We start from the raw sequence: 20,566 nt of genomic DNA on the forward strand, positions 1-20,566 counted from the left end.
GTCTGCGGGCACCACACCTGTCTGGGGCAAGGCGAACTGCGCCTTGCTGTGCCGGCACTGCCTGAGGCTGCAGGACTGCATTCCCCCTCTGATCTGCTGGCCCAGGAACAGGATCAGATGTCGCGGAGTGTGACCCTGCAACCGTAACCACCGAAGGCGTAGCTTCCAACACTGACATCCCCATGGAGGGTTCTGACCCTGGTGCAGGTGGGTGAGACAGAACAGAATCCCTCCCTGGAACACTCACCTGCGACGGCACGTAGGTCTCATCCGAATCAACACCTGAGTACAGCTCGGGGGAGGTGCAGCCAGAGACGCCCCTTGAGAGCACGACCTGCAGCACTTGTGGGTTCTCCCCCACCACCACACCACGTCCCTCACTGGTGGTTGGTCGGCCCTCGGACCCCTCCTGGGTCTGCACCATCTCCACAACCCCAGCAGTATCAGGTGCGTCTTCCCCTGCAAAGACATGAAAACAAAGAAATGGAAACAGGCATTAGCACCATGGCACACAATGAGGGCTGAGAAGCAAGAGAACCAGTACTTGATTGACACATGTCCCACATGACTAAAACCCTCCCATGCATGCACCCTCACTGCGTATGAAGTGCAGGCAAATGGCACACACTGATGACACCAAGATGGAAGATGAACACATTTTCTGCATGCTGCCTGGCAGTGGCATCACACATTGGCCTGTGATTGCCAGGTGAAACACACATGCCATCACACAGATGGCATGTACCATTGCTATTGAGTGAAGATGGAGAGGAGGGCAGCACCTATTCATTCAGTCCAGTTCCCGCATGTAATCGCTTTTCTAATTCTAACAGGTCAGATTTTTCACCTGGAGCTGCCAGTCTGAAATGGTCCAATTGCACAGGGACATGTGTGTACAAATGATATCCAGGTAACAAAGTCACTCCACTTTACCGTAGCCATGTCAGACATGTGACTAGTGGACAGCGACATGCCTAGTGAAAGTGGTGGAATGCAAACAAACTGACTGAATGAACAGTGGAAAATGAACAACTATGTTGTGGCACGGTGACACTTCAAGGGCAACTGGCGTGCAGTTGGGCTAGATGTCTACTGTTGGCAGAAGGGATACTGCTATGGCCAAATGCAGCTGCGCAGGAAGTATTGCATGAAGCACATGGCTGACCCATACGACTCAGGCGCACACACTGTCACCTGGCACACAAACAGAAGCCCTCACACACACACCATGCACATGGATGACACACACATGCATGTGCACTCACCGGACAATGCCTCGTAATCAGCCAGATCTCCCACGCCTTGGATCTGTTCCTCCGTGATGTAGGTCCCAGCGACTGACTCATGTGGAGTGAGTTCCATGTCTACTACTGGAGACCCACCTCCAGTCACTAGAGTTGCGGCATGACTTGAGGTCAGCTTACTCTTTGCCCTGCGCTTTAGGTCATTCCAGCGCTTATAGCAATCATTGGCTGTGCGCCTCACGATTCCAAGGGCACTTACGATGTCCGCAACGGTCTGCCAGTGTGCCTGGCGTTGTGCAGGTGTGGTCTTGGATCCTGCAACAATGACCATCTCGTTGTCATGTCCGGACACATACTCGACAAGTGCATTCAGTTCGTCATCCGTGAAGCTGGGCTTCCTGGATGGGCCGGACTGTGTAGCCGTGTCTGGGGCATCAGCCAGTGCCGGACGAGCACTCTTCCTCTTCCGCTTGGAAGGAGGTGGTGATCCTGAGTGTCCTGCGCCGCTCTGGACACTAGGGGCAGGAGCCCTGGTGGACTCTGTATCAGGAGTGTGGGATTGCACACTCAGCATGGGAGTTGGTGCAGGCATTGGCTCTAGTGTGATGGTGTCAGGGGGAATGTCAGCAGCATGGACTAGGACCGACACTGTCCTGGCTGGGTGTGTGAGGGCTGGGGTGGATGGAGCCGCTGCTGCCCCTGCAGCCTCTCCGCCCTGCCTCCTTGGTGCAGCAGATGACCTTGCTGGCCCAGATGCACGTGGCATGGTGACATCAACGTGCACCAGCGCACGTGTCATAGGCCTGCTGACCTGGAAGTCAGCCATGGAGTCAGCCAGATCTGGTGCCACAATGGGCTGGTCCAACAAGGGCTGAGCATGGATGGTGTCAGCCACATCAGCCTCAACGGGAGGGGGGGGGATTATGGGTGCCCTTGACTGGTCCTCCACACATGGGGGGACAGGCTCACCCTGCAAGTAACGACCACGTCCCCTACCGGATCCACCACGGCCACCACTTGTGGCTCTTCCACCTTTGCCACCCTTACGGAATCCTCGCCTCCCAGCCATGGCACTGATGTAAATGTGCGTATGGGAGTGGCTGGAAACTATTGTCCTGGGCAATAGGGGGTCAAAGGGGTTGGGTACCAGATGGTAATTGTACCCTAGTGCTCTTGTAAGGCTGATTGTAACCCCTGGGGAAAGATGACGGGTCACGCTGCGCACAGGAGCCCCATAAAAGGGAGATGACGTGCACGCAACCCCTCCTAGACCACGTGTGCAGAAAGAAAAACCTGCACTACGCTGTGGCACCCAGTAACACAAGAATGAACGTATGCGTGTCACACGCAGCCTAGAATGACCTCTGAAGGGGTAGGCTACACAAGGGGGAAGCACAGATGTTAGATACGTGCGTGACTCACCGTCTGCCTGGTAAACGAGCGTGTAAAAGGAGCATGTTTGGTTGGCAACACCCCCGCCAAAAGAAGATTTGTACGCTGTCTGAGGAGACAGGACAACAGTAGAAGGGAACACTGTTTGAGGGAACAGGCCCAGGTAAACCAGTAAAAGCGAAAAAAGAGAAAAAGCTGTCAGAGGTAACAGGGAATACGAACTTGAAACGCTGTGAAGTAAATCGCGTGTGAAATGACAAGAAGTACAGAATTCACCCACTCGCTCTCCACGAAAAGCACGTACAAGGAAAACGTGTTCTACACATACCTTTTATACAGGGCCACACGTCCAGCGTCACTTATACGGCGTGTACGCGCTAGGGCCATTTCCACCAATTACACGCTTTGTCACTTCTGCGTGTAGGGCCATTTCCACCAATCACACGCGATGAGACTCTGACGTGCAGTCTTTCCACGTGTGCTCTGTCATCACGTGCTGTGTGGGAAACACCCGTGCGGGTCACGTCACAGACGCGCTTACGCACTGAGGGCCTTTGGTCCAATAGAATCGCGTATGCGTGCTGACGCGCTTACGCGCTAAGGGCCTTTCCTCAATTTTCACGCTGACGTGCAGGATTTTCACGTGCCAAATCACTCCGTACCAAGCTGGCCACGCGTAAGCACACGGAAGACCACGCTCCTGCCCAGAAGGCCAAACTACTGCCCCCAGAGCCCCGAGCACGCTCTCACCTACCATCTGCTGCTGCCTGACTGCCTGCTGCCCACGTGCACTGCCATTTGCTGCCTGCACATCAGCCAGGGGTGCTGTTGCTGTGACCAACCCTGCTGGAACCGAAGACTCCCGACTGGAATTCCATCGCTCCACAGCCCAGCCCCAGGACCCAGTTGCCCACCCACTCCTGCCTCTGGGGTTGTCATGTCGGGGCAAACACCATCTGTGACCACTGACAACCCCCGGCCAGAGAGGCAGAGGGGCACCAGCTTCAGTGCCACCGAAGTTGGTGTCCTGGTGGAGCAAGTCCTGGGGCAGTATGATGCCCTCTTCGGAAGTTCCCGCGCCGACAAGGAAGGACAGACTCGGATCTGGACTGACATCGTGACTGCCATCAACGCGGAGGGGGTGGCAGTCCGGGACTTACAACATGTCAGGAAGCGCTGGGAGGACTTCAGGTCCAGGACCCTGAACAAGGCCCGGCGCCTCTTGAAGGCAGCGGATGCCAAGGGGCGCCGGGGCCACTTGTCGGAAGAACAGATGGGGGTCCTGGAACGCATATCCCCAGCGCTCCACGTCCAGGTCCTGGAGAAGCAGACCCGTCTGGAGTCGAGCGGTGAGTGTACATGCATCCTGATTGTGAGCAGTGCGTGTGGTGATTATTCGGTATTGTGCAGGTTGCACATCTGTTTGTATGGGGTGGAGTATGGGTGGGGGTGTACATGGCCGTGGGGCTGACACATGCGACGGCTGTAATGTGTGAGACATGGATGGTGCTTGTGTGTGTAGGCTTGCATGGCAAATGCAGTTGTGCGTGCACACATGTTTGTATGTATGTGTATGTAAGTAGACATGTCCGTGATGTCACACATGTATGTTGTTTTGGGCTGCATGTATGAGCACTGTGTACATGTGCATGTGTGTGTATTTGACAAGGGTGCAACAGTGATGCAACATGGATGCATGTGACTGCGGTATGTGTAAGCCTGATTGGCAGATGTGACATGGATGCCCGTCTGAACAGTGCGACACTTGGCAGAGGTGTACACATGCATGCAAGTGTGGTGGTGTGTGTACATGTGTGGTGCACTTCCTGTGTTGCATGTGATGTCTGGGTCACCTTTGGCTGCTCATGCTGTTGTATGTGTATGGATGGTGGTGGCAGTTGCGATATGGCTGTGGTATGGCTCATGTGTGCGAGTTGCAATGACATGTGTGTTGGGGATTGTGATGACATGTCTGAGGTTTGCCAATGCCACTCATGTGAAACTGTCATGTGTGTATGTGTCCATTGTACAGTGCCCTGATGCCTGTGTTTTGTTTCTCCCTGTCTGCAGCGTCAACTGATGAAGAGGGCGGAGAAGGTGCTGTGGAGCACAGCGGCGGGGATCCGACCGCCAGCCGGAGACGCAAGGCCCGGCTCCCCTCCCGTGTTGTCATCTCGTCGGGGAGTGAGGAGTCCGGTGCCGCGTCCCAGGCCGCAGCTGCCGGGGGGAGGTCCAAGAGGCGGAGGTTGGAGTTGGACTCCTCGGCAGCAGAAAGGGCAGCTGGGACCCCACAGGGCCCAACAGGGGAAGATGGCACGGAGTCATCCAGGTTGGTGGGGGGTCTGGTGGAGGAGGAGGCCGTGCAAGCACCAGAGACGGGGTCTGGAGGTGGGGATCCCACTGGTGCTAGTGGTGCAGTCCAGGACCAGGGACAGGAGGCAGCACAGGCCGCCGTGGAGGTGCCTGTGTGCAATCCTGTCCCCGATCCTGTCCCTGCATCATCTTGCACCAGCAGGGATGCCTACATCCAGACCCGTTTCCAGGCAGGGGATGAGCTGACGTCAACTGGCCTTCCTCTGCCTGCGGACGTGGCTATCCAGGTCCGGGTTGAGCCTGTCCTGGCTGGTGTGGCGTTGCGTCAACGGGCCATGCGAGGTGACCTGCAGTCTTTTCATGGAGAGACTGCACGTCATCTCGAATGGCTCGTTGACCACGTCAGCCTGCTGGGACAGGTCACCCAGACCGGATTCCTCCGTCTGATGGGGCTTGTTCCGACCCCCTCCTCAACTGGACCCCCTACGCGCCAGTCGTCCTCTGTGCCATCTTCCCACCCATCAGTCACCTGGGTGCCCTGTGGAGCTGCCTCTGACAGTGCGGCCAGGCTGGTGGAGGAGGCATCCCTGCCACAGTCGGGAGTCGGACGTCCAGCAGGGGTGGCCACATCAACAACTGCACCCCAGCCGGCGGAGGATGTGCAGGCAGCAGGAGGCAGTGCACGGGCAGAGGCAGAGCAGCAGCAGCAACATGGTGGGAGCCATGAAGGCTCGGGGCCTTCGACATCGGAGGGGCAGGCATCGGCCGGAGGGCAGGAGGACCCAGGACAGAGAGTGTCTTCCGTGTGGCAGCGGTTGGGCCACGCCATAGGTGCGGAGCGGCGGCGGGCGGAAGAGGCGCGGCTCACAATGGTCAGGGCGGAGAACTCCATGCGGAGGGCCCTGAGGCGGGCCGAGTGCCTCGAGGCAATCCGCAGGGGGTTGGAGGAGGACACGGCGTCGTCCCTGCGGACCCTCGGGACCATGGAACTGGACCGCCTCCGGGACATCGAACAGGCGTTCGATGATGCCCTGGCCCGGAACACCACGGAGTGAGCCGCTGGACTTGCCTTCCACCTTTGTATATAGTTCTTTAGTTTTAGGTTTCCTTTGTTTTTTCTTATGATTTGGAGTCGACGGACACTGCTCCACTTTTTGTATATAGTTGATATTTAGGTAGGTTTTTTAGGAGGTTTCCTTAGTTCAGTTGTGATGATGGACCCTTGTTATTTTTGTACATACTTCTTTGTTGCATGGAGAGTTTTTACATTTCACTTTGGACAAAATTTTTTGGATTTGATTTTCTACTTTTGTGTTTTTATGCGGACATGCAGCTTATTTTTTCACATTTACATTGTAGTTAGTTTTCTTTCTTTAGCATTCGTATTTTTGTCCAATACATTTTTTTTCCATTGTTCACTGTGTGGTTTCATTTCATTGGTTTCATGCATGTCATGTTGTGTGTTTTCCCATTCAATTGGAAAATATGTGTGTGACGGACATGGGTTCATTTGCTTCATGAACATTGGGGGTGTAACATGTGTTTTCATTTCCATGTGGGTGAATGAGTTACTTGGTAGGGCTTTTTGGCTGTGGAGGCTGACCATTACGCACATGATTGGGGATTGTGAGGACCTGGTGGGGGCTGCACATGGTGGCAGGGGGGTGGGGGTGGTGGGAGACATGGGTGGGGGCCTGGTGGAGGGTGACCCTGGTGGCTGGGGGGTGGGGGTGGTGGGTGACATGAGTGGGGGCCTGGTGGAGGGTGACCCTGGTGGCTGGGGGGTGGGGGTGGTGGGTGACATGGGTGGGTGCCTGGTGGAGGGTGCCCCTGCACTGCTGGGGGGTGGGGGTGGTGGGAGACATGAGTGGGGGCCTGGTGGGGGCTGCCCATGGTGGCAGGGGGGTGGGGGTGGTGGGAGACATGAGTGGGGGCCTGGTGGAGGCTGCCCCTGCACTGCCGGGGGGTGGGGGTGCAGGGGGACATGAGTGGGGGCCTGGTGGAGGCTGCCCCTGCACTGCTGGGGGGTGGGGGTGGTGGGAGACATGGGTGGGGGCCTGGTGGAGGGTGCCCCTGCACTGCTGGGGGGTGGGGTGGTGGGAGACATGGGTGGGTGCCTGGTGGAGGGTGCCCCTGCACTGCTGGGGGGTGGGGGTGGTGGGAGACATGAGTGGGGGCCTGGTGGGGGCTGCCCATGGTGGCAGGGGGGTGGGGGTGGTGGGAGACATGAGTGGGGGCCTGGTGGAGGCTGCCCCTGCACTGCTGGGGGTTGGGGGTGGTGGGAGACATGGGTGGGGGCCTGGTGGAGGGTGCCCCTGCACTGCTGGGGGGTGGGGGTGGTGGGAGACATGGGTGGGTGCCTGGTGGAGGGTGCCCCTGCACTGCTGGGGTGTGGGGGTGGTGGGAGACATGAGTGGGGGCCTGGTGGAGGGTGCCCCTGCACTGCTGGGGTGTGGGGGTGGTGGGAGACATGAGTGGGGGCCTGGTGGAGGGTGACCCTGGTGGCTGGGGGGTGGGGGTGGTGGGAGACATGGGTGGGTGCCTGGTGGAGGGTGCTCCTGCACTGCTGGGGGGTGGGGGTGGTGGGAGACATGAGTGGGGGCCTGGTGGGGGCTGCCCATGGTGGCAGGGGGGTGGGGGTGGTGGGAGACATGAGTGGGGGCCTGGTGGAGGGTGCCCCTGGTGGCGGGGGGTGGGGGTGATAGGGGACATGAGTGGGGGCCTGGTGGAGGCTGCCCCTGCACTGCTGGGGGGTGGGGGTGGTGGGAGACATGGGTGGGGGCCTGGTGGAGGGTGCCCCTGCACTGCTGGGGGGTGGGGGTGGTGGGAGACATGGGTGGGTGCCTGGTGGAGGGTGCCCCTGCACTGCTGGGGGGTGGGGGTGGTGGGAGACATGAGTGGGGGCCTGGTGGGGGCTGCCCATGGGGGCAGGGGGGTGGGGGTGGTGGGAGACATGAGTGGGGGCCTGGTGGGGGCTGCCCATGGTGGCAGGGGGGTGGGGGTGGTGGGATACATGAGTGGGGGCCTGGTGGAGGCTGCCCCTGCACTGCCGGGGGGTGGGGGTGCAGGGGGACATGAGTGGGGGCCTGGTGGAGGCTGCCCCTGCACTGCTGGGGGGTGGGGGTGGTGGGAGACATGGGTGGGGGCCTGGTGGAGGGTGCCCCTGCACTGCTGGGGGGTGGGGGTGGTGGGAGACATGGGTGGGTGCCTGGTGGAGGGTGCCCCTGCACTGCTGGGGGGTGGGGGTGGTGGGAGACATGAGTGGGGGCCTGGTGGGGGCTGCCCATGGTGGCAGGGGGGTGGGGGGGTGGGAGACATGAGTGGGGGCCTGGTGGAGGCTGCCCCTGCACTGCTGGGGGTTGGGGGTGGTGGGAGACATGGGTGGGGGCCTGGTGGAGGGTGCCCCTGCACTGCTGGGGGGTGGGGGTGGTGGGAGACATGGGTGGGTGCCTGGTGGAGGGTGCCCCTGCACTGCTGGGGTGTGGGGGTGGTGGGAGACATGAGTGGGGGCCTGGTGGAGGGTGGCCCTGGTGGCTGTGGTGTGGGGGGTGGTGGGAGACATGAGTGGGGGCCTGGTGGAGGGTGACCCTGGTGGCTGGGGGTGGGGGGGTGGGTGACATGAGTGGGGGCCTGGTGGAGGGTGCCCCTGCACTGCTGGGGGGTGGGGGTGGTGGGAGACATGGGTGGGTGCCTGGTGGAGGGTGCCACTGCACTGCTGGGGGGTGGGGGTGGTGGGAGACATGAGTGGGGGCCTGGTGGAGGCTGCCCCTGCACTGCTGGGGGGTGGGGGGAGACATGAGTGGGGGCCTGGTGGAGGCTGCCCCTGCACTGCTGGGTGGTGGGGGTGGTGGGAGACATGAGTGGGGGCCTGGTGGAGGGTGCCCCTGGTGGCGGGGGGGTGGGGGTGATAGGGGACATGAGTGGGGGCCTGGTGGAGGCTGCCCCTGCACTGCTGGGGGGTGGGGGTGGTGGGAGACATGGATGGGGGCCTGGTGGAGGGTGCCCCTGGTGGCGGTGGGGTGGGGGTGATAGGGGACATGAGTGGGGGCCTGGTGGAGGGTGCCCCTGCACTGCTGGGGGGTGGGGGTGGTGGGAGACATGGGTGGGGGCCTGGTGGAGGCTGCCCCTGCACTGCTGGGGGTTGGGGGTACAGGGGGACATGAGCAGGTGTGCAGGGTAGTCCCCTGTTTTGTGGGCTGCCTGCAGGGGCCGTGGAGGGTGTACAGGGAACACCTGTGAGGACCCACCCAGCCTAATTGCGTGTGATAATTCCCGCACACCCCTGTAATACACGTACCTGGCCAAATCGCATGTGAGAATTCCCGCGCACCCCTGTAATACACGTACCCAGCCGAATCGCGTGTAGAACTTCCCGTGTAGCCCTGTAATACACGTACCCAGCCAAATCACGTGTGATAATTCCCACGTACCCCTGTAATACACGTACCCTGGCCAATCGCGTGTAGAACTTCCCACGCACCCCTGTAATACACGTACCAAGCCAAATCGTGTCTGATAATTCCCGCGCACCCCTGTAATACACGTACCTGGCCAGATCCCATGTGAGAATTCCCGCGCACCCCTGTAATACACGTACCCAGCCGAATCGCGTGTAGAACTTCCCGTGTACCCCTGTAATACACATACCCAGCCAAATCGCGTGTGATAATTCCCGCGCACCCCTGTAATACACGTACCCAGCCAAATCGTGTGTGATAATTCCTGCGTACCCCTGTGATACACGTGCCCTGGCTAATCGCGTGTAAAACTTCACGCGTACCCCTGTAATACACGTACCCTGGCTAATCGCGTGTATAACTTCACGCGTACCCCTGATATGCACGTTACCCGCTTTGCGTTCCTTGTTTGGCAGCCCTGTGGACTGGTCCAGGGTTAGCGCTGCCCTTTGCGATGATTTAGCGATTTTGATGGCTTTTCCTTGCGCGCGGGCGTTCTTGGGGGCGTTACTGGCGCTGCTGCAGGGTCGCTGCGATACTCTGCGCCACGGCTGGTTTGGGAGCCTAAAATCCATGAATACGCTTGTGCGCGGAAATCGGTTTTAGCGCACGTGCCTGGCGCAGACAATCGCACGCGGACACTCTGCGCCAGCCGCTTGCGACACTTTTCTGCGAAATTCTATGAATTACCCTGTTGATGCTTTATTCCTACATTTTGTAGTGGCCCAAACAGGGTGCTCTCTCTGGCAGCTTTAGAGTGTGTGAAGCAGTGCACAGCCCTAACTAGAGACAAACAAGGTTTATACAATACAATCTTACATGCAGTGTAGATCTACCTGATCCAATTGGTTTTCTACCATATCCCTTTGCAGACGCATGGTATTACCTATGAAGTGCCATATTCTGTGCCTGTACAATAATGAGAAATATCCAAGTGTACATACGGTTGGAGACGCTGTGATTTCCTCTCGAGTTTGCTTTAAGACTTCATTGTGCAACGTGACTGTGTCTAGGGCCCAGCCCTTATGTGCTCGAGTCACTTCCTGCCTCATGGCTGTTAGAAACCCTATTGACAAAAGTATGCAAGAGCAAGCACATTAATTGTCATTAAATATTCATATCACAAAAGGTTTTACAAGTATAACCACATTTTAAATGCTCTGTATTGCCTTCTTTACAGAGAACTAAAGGTTGTTTTGGACTAAAATATAATCTTTGAAAACGTTATAAGGAAAAACCTAGGGAAACCTCTGGTATAGTGGACTAAAAAGCAATCACACATTCCAAAGCATCAGAGACAGGTACAAGTTTCTAAGGTTGAGTTCAGAGACGAAACAAACATGACCCCTGATTAATCCCCAGTCATTGATCTGTCCTTGCAAAAGACAAATCTGTTCAATGAACATCATGCAGGCACGAGGAATGTTGTTTTACATAATCCTCATAAATCAGAACCAATTTCATCCAATTCAAAATAAACAATGCATTGGGCATTGATTTAAATTGATTTATCAAAGAAGCTTGTGGTCATTTGTTTCAGAATTCATTTGTTTGTCAGGTTAACATAATTGGTAACTGTAGCATTCTAGACACACATGTCTTGCTAAACCTGAACTGCATAACTGAAACTACAAGACATGATTTAAAACCAAATAATTTGTTTTGTAGTCCGGAATAAGGACAGCAGTGACATGTACAAGAAATTAGTTCCAAGGGCACATTTACTAAATCCGACACAGGTAGGCACATTGTCAAATGTATCTCTGGTTACTAGATACACTTAATTGCAGAAGGTCAAACTAAGTACCTCTGTTAATGTTCTTTCTGATGGATTCTTCTCCCATAGATTCCACATCTTAGATATTCCTTCTGCAGCAGTGAATATTTTCACAACAGGGTACATACTGCAGCTCAGCGTGACGCCATTGGCATTATATATAGCGCACACGATGCTCAATTACTCCAGTTCTCCCTTTTCCCCAGTACTCAGCAGCTTAGGGAAACAAGTGAAAATGTTCTGAAAAAGGTGACAAACTTCATTTAGGTTGGGCTGAATGGGCGGTGCAATATGTGGAAGGAAAATCCATCAGAAAGCATGTTATTGGAGTTCTGTAATGTGTTATTTTAATGCATCCTCCCAATGTTGCCTCATCTTAGATAACTTCCATAGCCGTACGGGGGAGTAAGGTGGTTGGAGAGAGCAAGGAATACACCCTCACCCAAGAACATTTTGCAAAGAAATGTTCTATTTAAGGGCTCACTCGGGGTTACCGGATTGGTCATTTTTCCTGTAAATTGAGGCTAGAAATCATGGCTTTTTGCGGTTTCGGAAATCGTTTACCATAGGCAAGATACCCATTGTTAATCTTGCTTCAGAGGTGGCCAAAGGCCAAAGACATGCAGTGGCGGTGAAAAGCTTGGGGACGTTCAGAGGAAATGGGAAGAATAGGCAGATTGTCCATTCAAATAGAAGGCTGTTCTGCAGCATCAAAGAGTCTGGGGCTGTCCCCTAACCATTTAAATCCACCGTACTGCATTGGATGCATTTATGCATGGCCTGCTTGTGAATGTAGGCATTAGTGCTTTGCAGACAAGTGTAACAAAGCCAAGGTTGCGGCTTCTCATGTGGGCACCCCCCTTTCTATGGCAGGTGTGGCCACAAGCCCTTTCTGGGATGGGCTCCAAGACCATCTGGCATGTCCTTTCCAACAAGGGCATAACATGAGTATTTGTTGTGGAGTGTGCTTTCACCTCAGAGGGGTATTTTGGCACTATAGACAGAAAATTGATATTTTTGCAACTTGATGTTAACTCAATAGTAACGCAATAGCACAGCATAGCATTCTGACATACATACAATTATCTAATGTGAAATTGTTTGTGTTGAAATGGCTCTAGCTAGTGGTCTCAAGCAAAAGTTGCAAAAAGCTGATCATCCTTCCAAATGTCTTAACCTAGCAATATAGAAACTACAATGCCTCCTCTGGTCCAAATGATGGAATCGGTCTTCTTTAGAAGTATGAGGAGGAGGATAGAAAACTGGAAGTTGGATATTTTTTCCTAGGTGAAATTCCGAGATCACTTTTTAAAGGAAGGAAGTTCTCCCTCAAAGGGTCAATATTTCTTCGAAACCTCCAAGAAAGGAGGCTTTGGAGATTGAGCTTGAAGCTCACTGATCCTCTAGCCAATGTAACAGCCAACAGGAAGGTAACTTTTAACAAAAACAGCCATAAAGCAGAAGAACAAACATTGAGAGGTGTCAAGGAAGTCCACATCAAAAAAGTATGACCAAGATTCTAATCCCAAGCCGTTATCACAAACTTGTGTGGAAGGAAGATATTGAAAAAGGCCTATAAAAAAAAAAAACATTAATGGTTGGAACTGTGAAATAGCAGCCCTTCTGCAGCATCCTCTTAAAAACCAAAATATCTACTGAATAACCTTAAAATTTGCCAACTTGAAGGCCCTACTGCACTAACAAGAGCAGAAACTGATCCAGACCTCTCACTTCTCATTATAAGAATTGCCTACACCAAAAGGTATATACTGCCTTAGTAGCAAGTCTCCAGCCAGAGAGGAGAACCTTCAAGACACCCTCAGAATGACCTCCAATCCCTAAACCTCACCCTCTGAGCAGCCAAGCATAGAGGATCCAAGTGTCGAGGCTAAGATTGTGTCTCTCCGACTGGGAGTGAAGATATGCTAGCATTGGGAGATGTCAAGGAAGACAAATGGTCATTTTGAGGAGATCCGAGTGTGATATCCACCGAGCCCCAAGAGGAGTAACCAGAATCAGTGTTGTGTCAAGTTTTTGTAACCTCCTGAGGACTTGAGGGATGATGGAAATATGTTGGAAAGCATAGTGGAGGTTGAAGCTCAGCTTCCATAGATAAACGTTTCCCGGTGCACCCTCAAGGGAAAATCCCTGGAGGAGAACAGCTTGCACTTCCTGTTGCCACTGGTGGCAAGTGGATCTGCTTGAGGTGTCCTCCAAATATTGAAAATCTCCCAAAGGACCTCCTGGCACAGCACACACTCATGCGTGAATGATCATCCGCCAGCACACTCTCTGTACCGGCTGGATAGGAGGATGTGGAAACAAGGACCGAAGCCTGCTCACCCTGAAATTGCTCATGTAAGTATTCAAGCCCTTCAGAGAAGCATCTGTGATCACCCTGACCTACACCCATGGTTGGCAAAATGGCTCCTCCCCCTCATTAAGTTGTCTCGTTGGTTCCACCATAGAGAATCCACAATAATGCAGGATTCCAGGAGACCCGAGAGATGGAGGAAGGCTGAGGCTGGCAGAACTTGACTGTTGTGAAACATTTTGACCATCTGGGAGATGTTAGTGGCCTTGTTCACGAGCAGAAAAGCCTTTTCAGAGTGAGTATTCAGGACTACTCCAATAGACTGTAGAGAGCATATTGCCTGCAACTTTTTAAATTTAGAGACATTTAGAGAAAAACCCAAGCTGTGTGACAGATGGTAAGTGTGGTGTACATGGGACAACACCTGGTTTGGTGGTGAGACCTGATGAGCGAATCGACCATGTGGTGGAGGATATGTGGTATGGTGATCATCCTGAATTTGTCCTTCCTGAGGTACTTGTTTAAGCACTTCTAGGCAAAGATGGGCTGACGGCCATACTCCTATTTTGGGACTAAGAAGAAGTGGGAATACCAGAGTCTTCCCTACCACGAAGCCGGAACCGGATATATGGCTGCCTTGTGTAAGAGGACTCTTACCTCCTCTAGGAGGAAGCGATCCAGGAGAGAAGACTAAGGGGAGGAGGTCTGGAAGCCTCTGTAGAAAAGGGAGACAAATTACACCCTCTGAAGTGCAGGCATATCCGAACATACTGGAACACCATGTTCGGAGTGTAAGGTTATCCTCCACCTACTGGTGTGGGGTGTCAAAAGGATACCACACATAAGTTTTGAGGCTATAATTAATTATAATTAATTGTTCATTTATAACACACTTTATACCAGGATTTCTAAGCGCGGGATCAGATTGAAACCTTTGATGGCCTGCGTTGTCTTGCTTCCAAGAAAAACAAGTTGCCCCTGAGCTATCCTTCCGCCCCCTTTGTTGTCAGAGGGGAGGGTGGCTGTGGATGCTTAGCTTTTCTAAGCTCCTCTACCTCTGCCTGGGCAACCATACAGTCTCTGGCCATTTTTTAGAAACTGAAATTTGACCACACACTGTGAGCAACAGATGTGACATGGCAAACACCATGACCTCTGGAGAAAGTCTTTGAGCCATAGAACATGTTGGGGGTTGTTGCATTGCTAGTCCCAGGGACTTTGCAGTTGCGTTTGAAGCCTTGGATCTCCTAAGTGGCTCACCTGCCTTCAATTCAAACAGATTCACGTCCAGCAATTGGGCGTGTTCATCAGGTGCAAAATCAGAAGTGCTGAAGCAGGCACATCTGCTTGTAACGGGCACAGTACCCATTGAGCAGACTGTGAGAGAGCATTCTGAAACATTTGCTAATTCCCCCCTCCACCTTAGAGACCCCCAGCAACTTTGCTGGATTTTTAGGACTTGATTTTTTACCTGGAGAGTGTGTGACCCTTTTTTCATGTATTTTAATGTGATTTTATACAATGTATGTCTTTTTGGTCATTGGGTCTAACCAACTGCATAGGCATCATCTTTTACAATTGTGTCGCAAAGCACCTTCATTCAGTACAGTTCCACAGGGAAGCCGGTCAGATTTCCCAAGGTTTAAATACCTTCTCTGGGATCAACTACTGTTCCCCTGACCAGTAAAGTGAAATTGACTTCACTTAGCATTGTACTTGCTAGACCCAGCATATCCTATCTTACAATAGAGTGCTGGAGGGGTTACTTAGTATCCCCTTTGTCTAAATGCTCATGTAACATTTTTCATGTTACCCTTTCCTCCAAGTGACTGGCTGGTGGCAGTGGTTTCGTTTTGAACTACCTTGGTTTGCATTTTTACATCCAGCCATCTTTGCTAAAATGGTGCCCGGTCTTCTTTTTTCGCCAGGTCTTTGTAGAAAGGTCCTTCTAGAGAGTTTCTCTGCGTGCCAAAACCAGGTTTGGTCTCTTTGTTCATTTCGCCTTTGGCTCCCGAGTGTCTGGGGTAGGCAGGTAGTAAGGGAGGTGCGCGCAACTCCCTGTGGTTAGTCTCCTACGAGACCCAAATGCACTCTGTGGTGATTGGCTGGCTGACTGTCCAGCAAGGACAGCCACCCTGCTGGATGAGGGACAGCTAGGCTGGAATGAATGGGAGAGAACTGAATAAAAGGCAAGTCTTTAGGCTTGGACACCCATCTCGGAGCTGGTTGAATTTCCTCACAGTGCTGCAGGAAACCGTATAGCCAGGGAGAGGGACACCAGATTATGTATGTTACTTTTCAGCTGGCCTAAAGCTTTTGGAAGATCCTCCGGACTCCCACGAAGCAGGACTGACCAAGCCTGAGCCCCCTCAGCAGAGTGCGGGGCCCCAGAAGCAAGGACAGTCCACCTTGACAGCCAGGAACAGCGCTTATTGCTATTTGCTGTACCACAAGGAGCTGAAACCCGAAACAACCGCTGAAAGTAAAGTTTGCCGGTTGCCAGTTTTGACAGTGCCATTGCAGTGCAGGAGTCCCCCGACGTCCTCCCTCTTGTCCCCACGACTGAGGCCCAGGAACAGCAAGATCTGCAGAGCTGCACAGGAACAGAAGTCCTCAGCTGCATGTTTTCTTCTTTACCAAGGTACTGTAAAACATGTCTAAGTGAACTTACCTCTTACTGTAGAAGTGCTTGCAACTTTCACAACTCACAAGTCTAATCAGCTTGTGGCCCTACATTTGATTCTTCTTTTCATCAAAGACTCCTAAGAACTTGTGCAAAGACTTTTCCATTACTTACCAGAAGTGCTTTATCCTATCCAAGACTTTTGCCCGTTGACTTTGGCTTAGCCTATTGCATTAAAAGACTCTTCTAGTGAACTCTAAAAGTATCTGCACTGCTTTGGAATATTTTTGGTCTCTTGTATTCTAATAAACTTTGCCTTTTACCAACTTTTAAAGATTATTCTGAATGCCAACAGTAAGGTATTAATGTCCCCAGCACCCTTGTAACTGGAGTCACCTTGTGTCTGTGGGCCATCCCAACAGGGCCTTGTCTGATTCAGAAACTCAAAGTGTACAGTATTGAAGGAAGTATATTTGTGTTACTATTATATTGCTCCCTTCTGAAGAAGGCTTTATAACTGACGAATAAATAAATAATTAATTGTTTATGCAAGAAACCTTGAGTGTAAGAGTTTATTTGAATACCTGTAATTGTGAATCTTTGTGTAACTCCACTACAGCTCACATTTCCCCTCTTGAGATAAGCCTGGCTGTTAACACACTACCAAAACTGTGTAGTACAAGCTTATACCAAAGGTTGGGTTGACTATACCTGTAGTCATAGTTGTTTGTAGTGTTCCCAGAGGGTTCTGCATTCAAACCTTGCCTAACACAGGCTGTATCAAAACTGTCTTAAAGGACTGGCAAGCTGCCATCTTTTTACCCGCTATTAGGGCATTGAAACCATCTCTGACATTCCCTTTGGCTAGATGCTCTGCCTCTCCAATTTCATTGTCCATAGAACATAGCTGTATTTTGCCAGAGCACACAAGGTATTTATGTCCTTCAAAGCCATGCTTCCAGATGCAAAGAACATTTTACCCATTGTGTCTACTTTTTTATTCTCCCTATCTGGTAAGAGAGTCGGAAAAATTGAAGATGTTTACCCTGTGATAGATCCCTGTGCCAGCTAGCTCTCCGGGTTACGGTGCATAGAGACAAAGGTGGTATACAATGGGGCGGGTTTATACTTGTATATTTGTTTGTCAGCTATTTGCCTACCAAAGAGGCTGAGTAGGAGTGCTGCCAAATATTCAGCTCCACATCTAGAACACCAGCATTAAAAGGCATTAGTGTTTTTCCTGGCAGTCTTTTGCCCATAATGTTAGTGAGCTCATACTTGGGTTTATGTACTATCGAGGATACTGAAGCCCAGCAGCTCCATCACCTCCTCCATAGTTCTCTGAAAGGCGAAATGGCTGTAAGGTGAATCCTGCATTCAATCCAGCTCTGGAAATGTGTCCAGACCACTGGTGTCCCTTAAATAAGATGCCAACCAAGCTATACCGCTATCCTTCAGGGTCAATTCCCCTGGCAGGTGTTCTCGAATCACAGATAGCGGCTCCAAGACAAAAGGGACAACACCCCCTTCCACATCAAAGATATCTTGCCTTGTATGGATGAATTGTTTTCTACTCTATCAGAATTGTCCCTGGACCTACTATGATAGCAACCTCGCCTGTCGTTCCCCTTACTGTTGCCCCCTCTCCCTCCAGCAGTATCTGAAACGTTGCAGGCCTAGTAGGATAGTCACTTGTTTTGTTCCTCCCCTCCCTTTCTGCACCCCTCTCCCTCACCATTTGTTTTCCTCCGGCTTTACCAGAAATGTCGTCAGGCCTAGTACGGTAGTCGCCTGTCTGTTTCCATTTCCTTCCCACTCACCCCCTCACTTCCTTATCTATGTCTTAGCACTTGCACTATCTGAAATGTCGTCAGGCCGAGTACGATAGTTAATTTCACATCCTTACTGTTCATGGCCTGTAAGAATGTCGTTGTATTTTCCCTTGTTCCCTTCCTTGCCTTGAAGCGCTTTGAAACACATTGTGTATAGGCGCTATATAAATAAACTATCATATCATATCATAGATGCTGCAACACAGGCACTCGCTTCGCTCGGGTCTATAACTATGGGCCCCGGGGCATTACCTGAGTCGGTAATGCCCCTGCCGCTCGGGGCATATTGCTTAATTAATCTTAGCTGGTGGTTGGAAGCCAACCTAAGAAAACAGGTTCTGTAGAACCGCCTGACCAAATCTAGCATCTGGACCTGGCTGCAGTATACATACAGAAGTGTTTGCAGAAAGCAGACAGAGAAGACAAAGTCATTGCTTTACTAATAACTTACCATAGAACATATCTATGTAATGCAACTGCAGCAGTCTTAGCTTGCAATGCTGCCGGTGTTTCCTCGTCCGCCTGCAGGCGGGCGGTGTTAAACCCACCAGGTCAAACCTGGCGGGAACATCACCTCCCGCCTGCAGGAGTCGGGATCAGGCGGTCCGGGAAACAACGGTGGCGGCGGGTTTAAAGCCACCTTTATTTCCGGACCGCCTGATTTGTAATGAGGCCCATTGTCTCCGATGTCTGTTGGTTTGTAAGGAATAATGCCTGTGGGGAGAGCATAACAGGCAGTTCCATTCTATGTATTGTAATCCCAGACCCAACCTGTGTGGCAACGCAAATAAAAATGGCCACTTGACAGAGTCGAAGGCCTTCTCTGCATCGAGGGCCACAACTACTATAGGGACCTCCTTGTTGATGTTGTGTATTATAGAAAAGAGGCTCATAAGTTATTCTGTGTGGACCTGCCCGAAATGAAGCCTGCCTAGTCCGGAAGGACCAGGAGCCCATAAGAGGGAGAAGCCTGTTCGCCAGCAGTTTAGCCAGTATGTTGTTGTCCATATTAATAAACAAGAGGGGTCTATATGAGGCACATTTTTGGTAATCTTTATTGGGCTTGAGCAACAGCGCGACTCCGGCTGTTCTGGTGGATTCAGGGCGGAGACTATAGGACAGGGATGCCTCGAACATACTACACAAGTGTGGTGCAAGAACCGTTGCATATTCCTTATAAAATTCAGCGGTGATACCATCCTGACCCGGGGTCTTTCCGTTGGGAATGTCCCATATAACCCTGGATATTTCTTCAGTGGTAATCAGAGCATTCAATAGATCTGCTTGAAGGGGGTCTAACCACCCCAGTGCAATACACTCTAGGTAAAGCCGATATCCTCAGAGGATGCAGCTAGTCGGGACGAATACAGCTGACTATAATAGTGCTGAAATCTTGTATTTATTTTGGCTGAGTCACAGAGTAGTGCCCCGTTGGAGGCTGTGATCTTTAGTATACCCGCCACGCCTTCTCCCTACGTATCGCCCATGCTAAGGTGCTACTAGGTCTGCCACCCTCAGCATTAATGATCGCTAATGTGGGATCCCCCAGGAATGTATCGTCTCTTTGTGCCGTCTCCAAGAATTTGCAGTGTTTATTCCAGAGCTTCACAGAGATTTGTGTGCATGAACCTTCAGCTTGCTCATTATCTAGATCCCGTATCTCCCCCTCCAGTCTGTGAAGAGTCGTCCTCAGGGACCTCAGGACACCGCCCTCCCTAGAGATGCAGCAGCCCCTAATGACCACCTTGAAGGCTTCCCATTGTATCCGATAGTCCGGGATGCAGCCAACATTGTTTCGAAAATATTCGTCAATGTCATCCCTCAGGCCGTCTCAGAAATTGGTGCCTTCGAGGGCATGCAGGCAGAAGTGCCATCGAGGGGGTGGGCGGGGCGCAGGGAAGTCGGGAGCTGAACGGCAGCTAAGATTGGGGAATGTTCAGATAGGGTCCTGGGCAATATTTGGGTGCAATTTGTGTTACAGGCCAGGGGGAGAGAGAGCATTATATAGACGATCCTGGAGGCCATACCATGTACTCCCGAGTAAAGGGAGTATTCCGGTACGTCTGTGTGCCTGTGTCTCCAAATGTCCACCAGTCCCATGGATTCTGCTTTATCTCGCCAGGCGAGTGTGGCTCCAGGGGGATGGGGGGGCGTTTGTGTAGTAATGGATCGGTCCATGTTTACCGTCAGTGCCATGTGAAAGTCTCCAGCCCATATAACTTTGTATGTGGGGAATTTGTGGGTTTGCGCAGCGCAGTTCTCGAAGAAGACAGGTGAATCCATCTTAGGGTTGTGCACATTGAAAAATAGGACTTTCATGCCGAAGCACTCTCCGGCCACAAACAGAAATTGACCTCCTACATCTGTCAGTTGTTCATGAAATTAGAATTGGAAGGACTGGTGTAAGTACTCGCTACCCCTCTGGATTGTGACGAGTAAGAGGCCCCATAATGATGAACTCCCCACCATCTGGCTATGGGGAGTAGGCCCTCGGCAGGAAGGCATGTCTCCTGAGAAAGAGCACATCAACCCTGTGCAGTTTAGCATGGTTCAGAATCAGTCTCAGCTTCTTGTGATTAGTGAGCCCCCTAATGTTCCAGGACATTACAGTTAA

General features: G+C 52.3%; 1 protein-coding gene across 1 annotated transcript in view; it reads right to left on the reverse strand.

Annotated features, from left to right (window-relative positions):
• DNAH8 (dynein axonemal heavy chain 8) overlaps positions 1-20,566 on the reverse strand; it is an 8,835,797-nt gene that overhangs the window by 102,249 nt on the left and 8,712,982 nt on the right. The window contains exon 92 of the mRNA XM_069608756.1: positions 10,351-10,472. Coding sequence (XP_069464857.1) covers positions 10,351-10,472 — 122 coding nt within the window. The remainder of the gene's footprint in view (positions 1-10,350; positions 10,473-20,566) is intronic.

The sequence above is a fragment of the Ambystoma mexicanum genome, chromosome 4q (genome assembly GCF_040938575.1).
Source record: "Ambystoma mexicanum isolate Mex_15411 chromosome 4q, UKY_AmexF1_1, whole genome shotgun sequence".
Lineage (NCBI taxonomy): Eukaryota > Metazoa > Chordata > Amphibia > Caudata > Ambystomatidae > Ambystoma > Ambystoma mexicanum.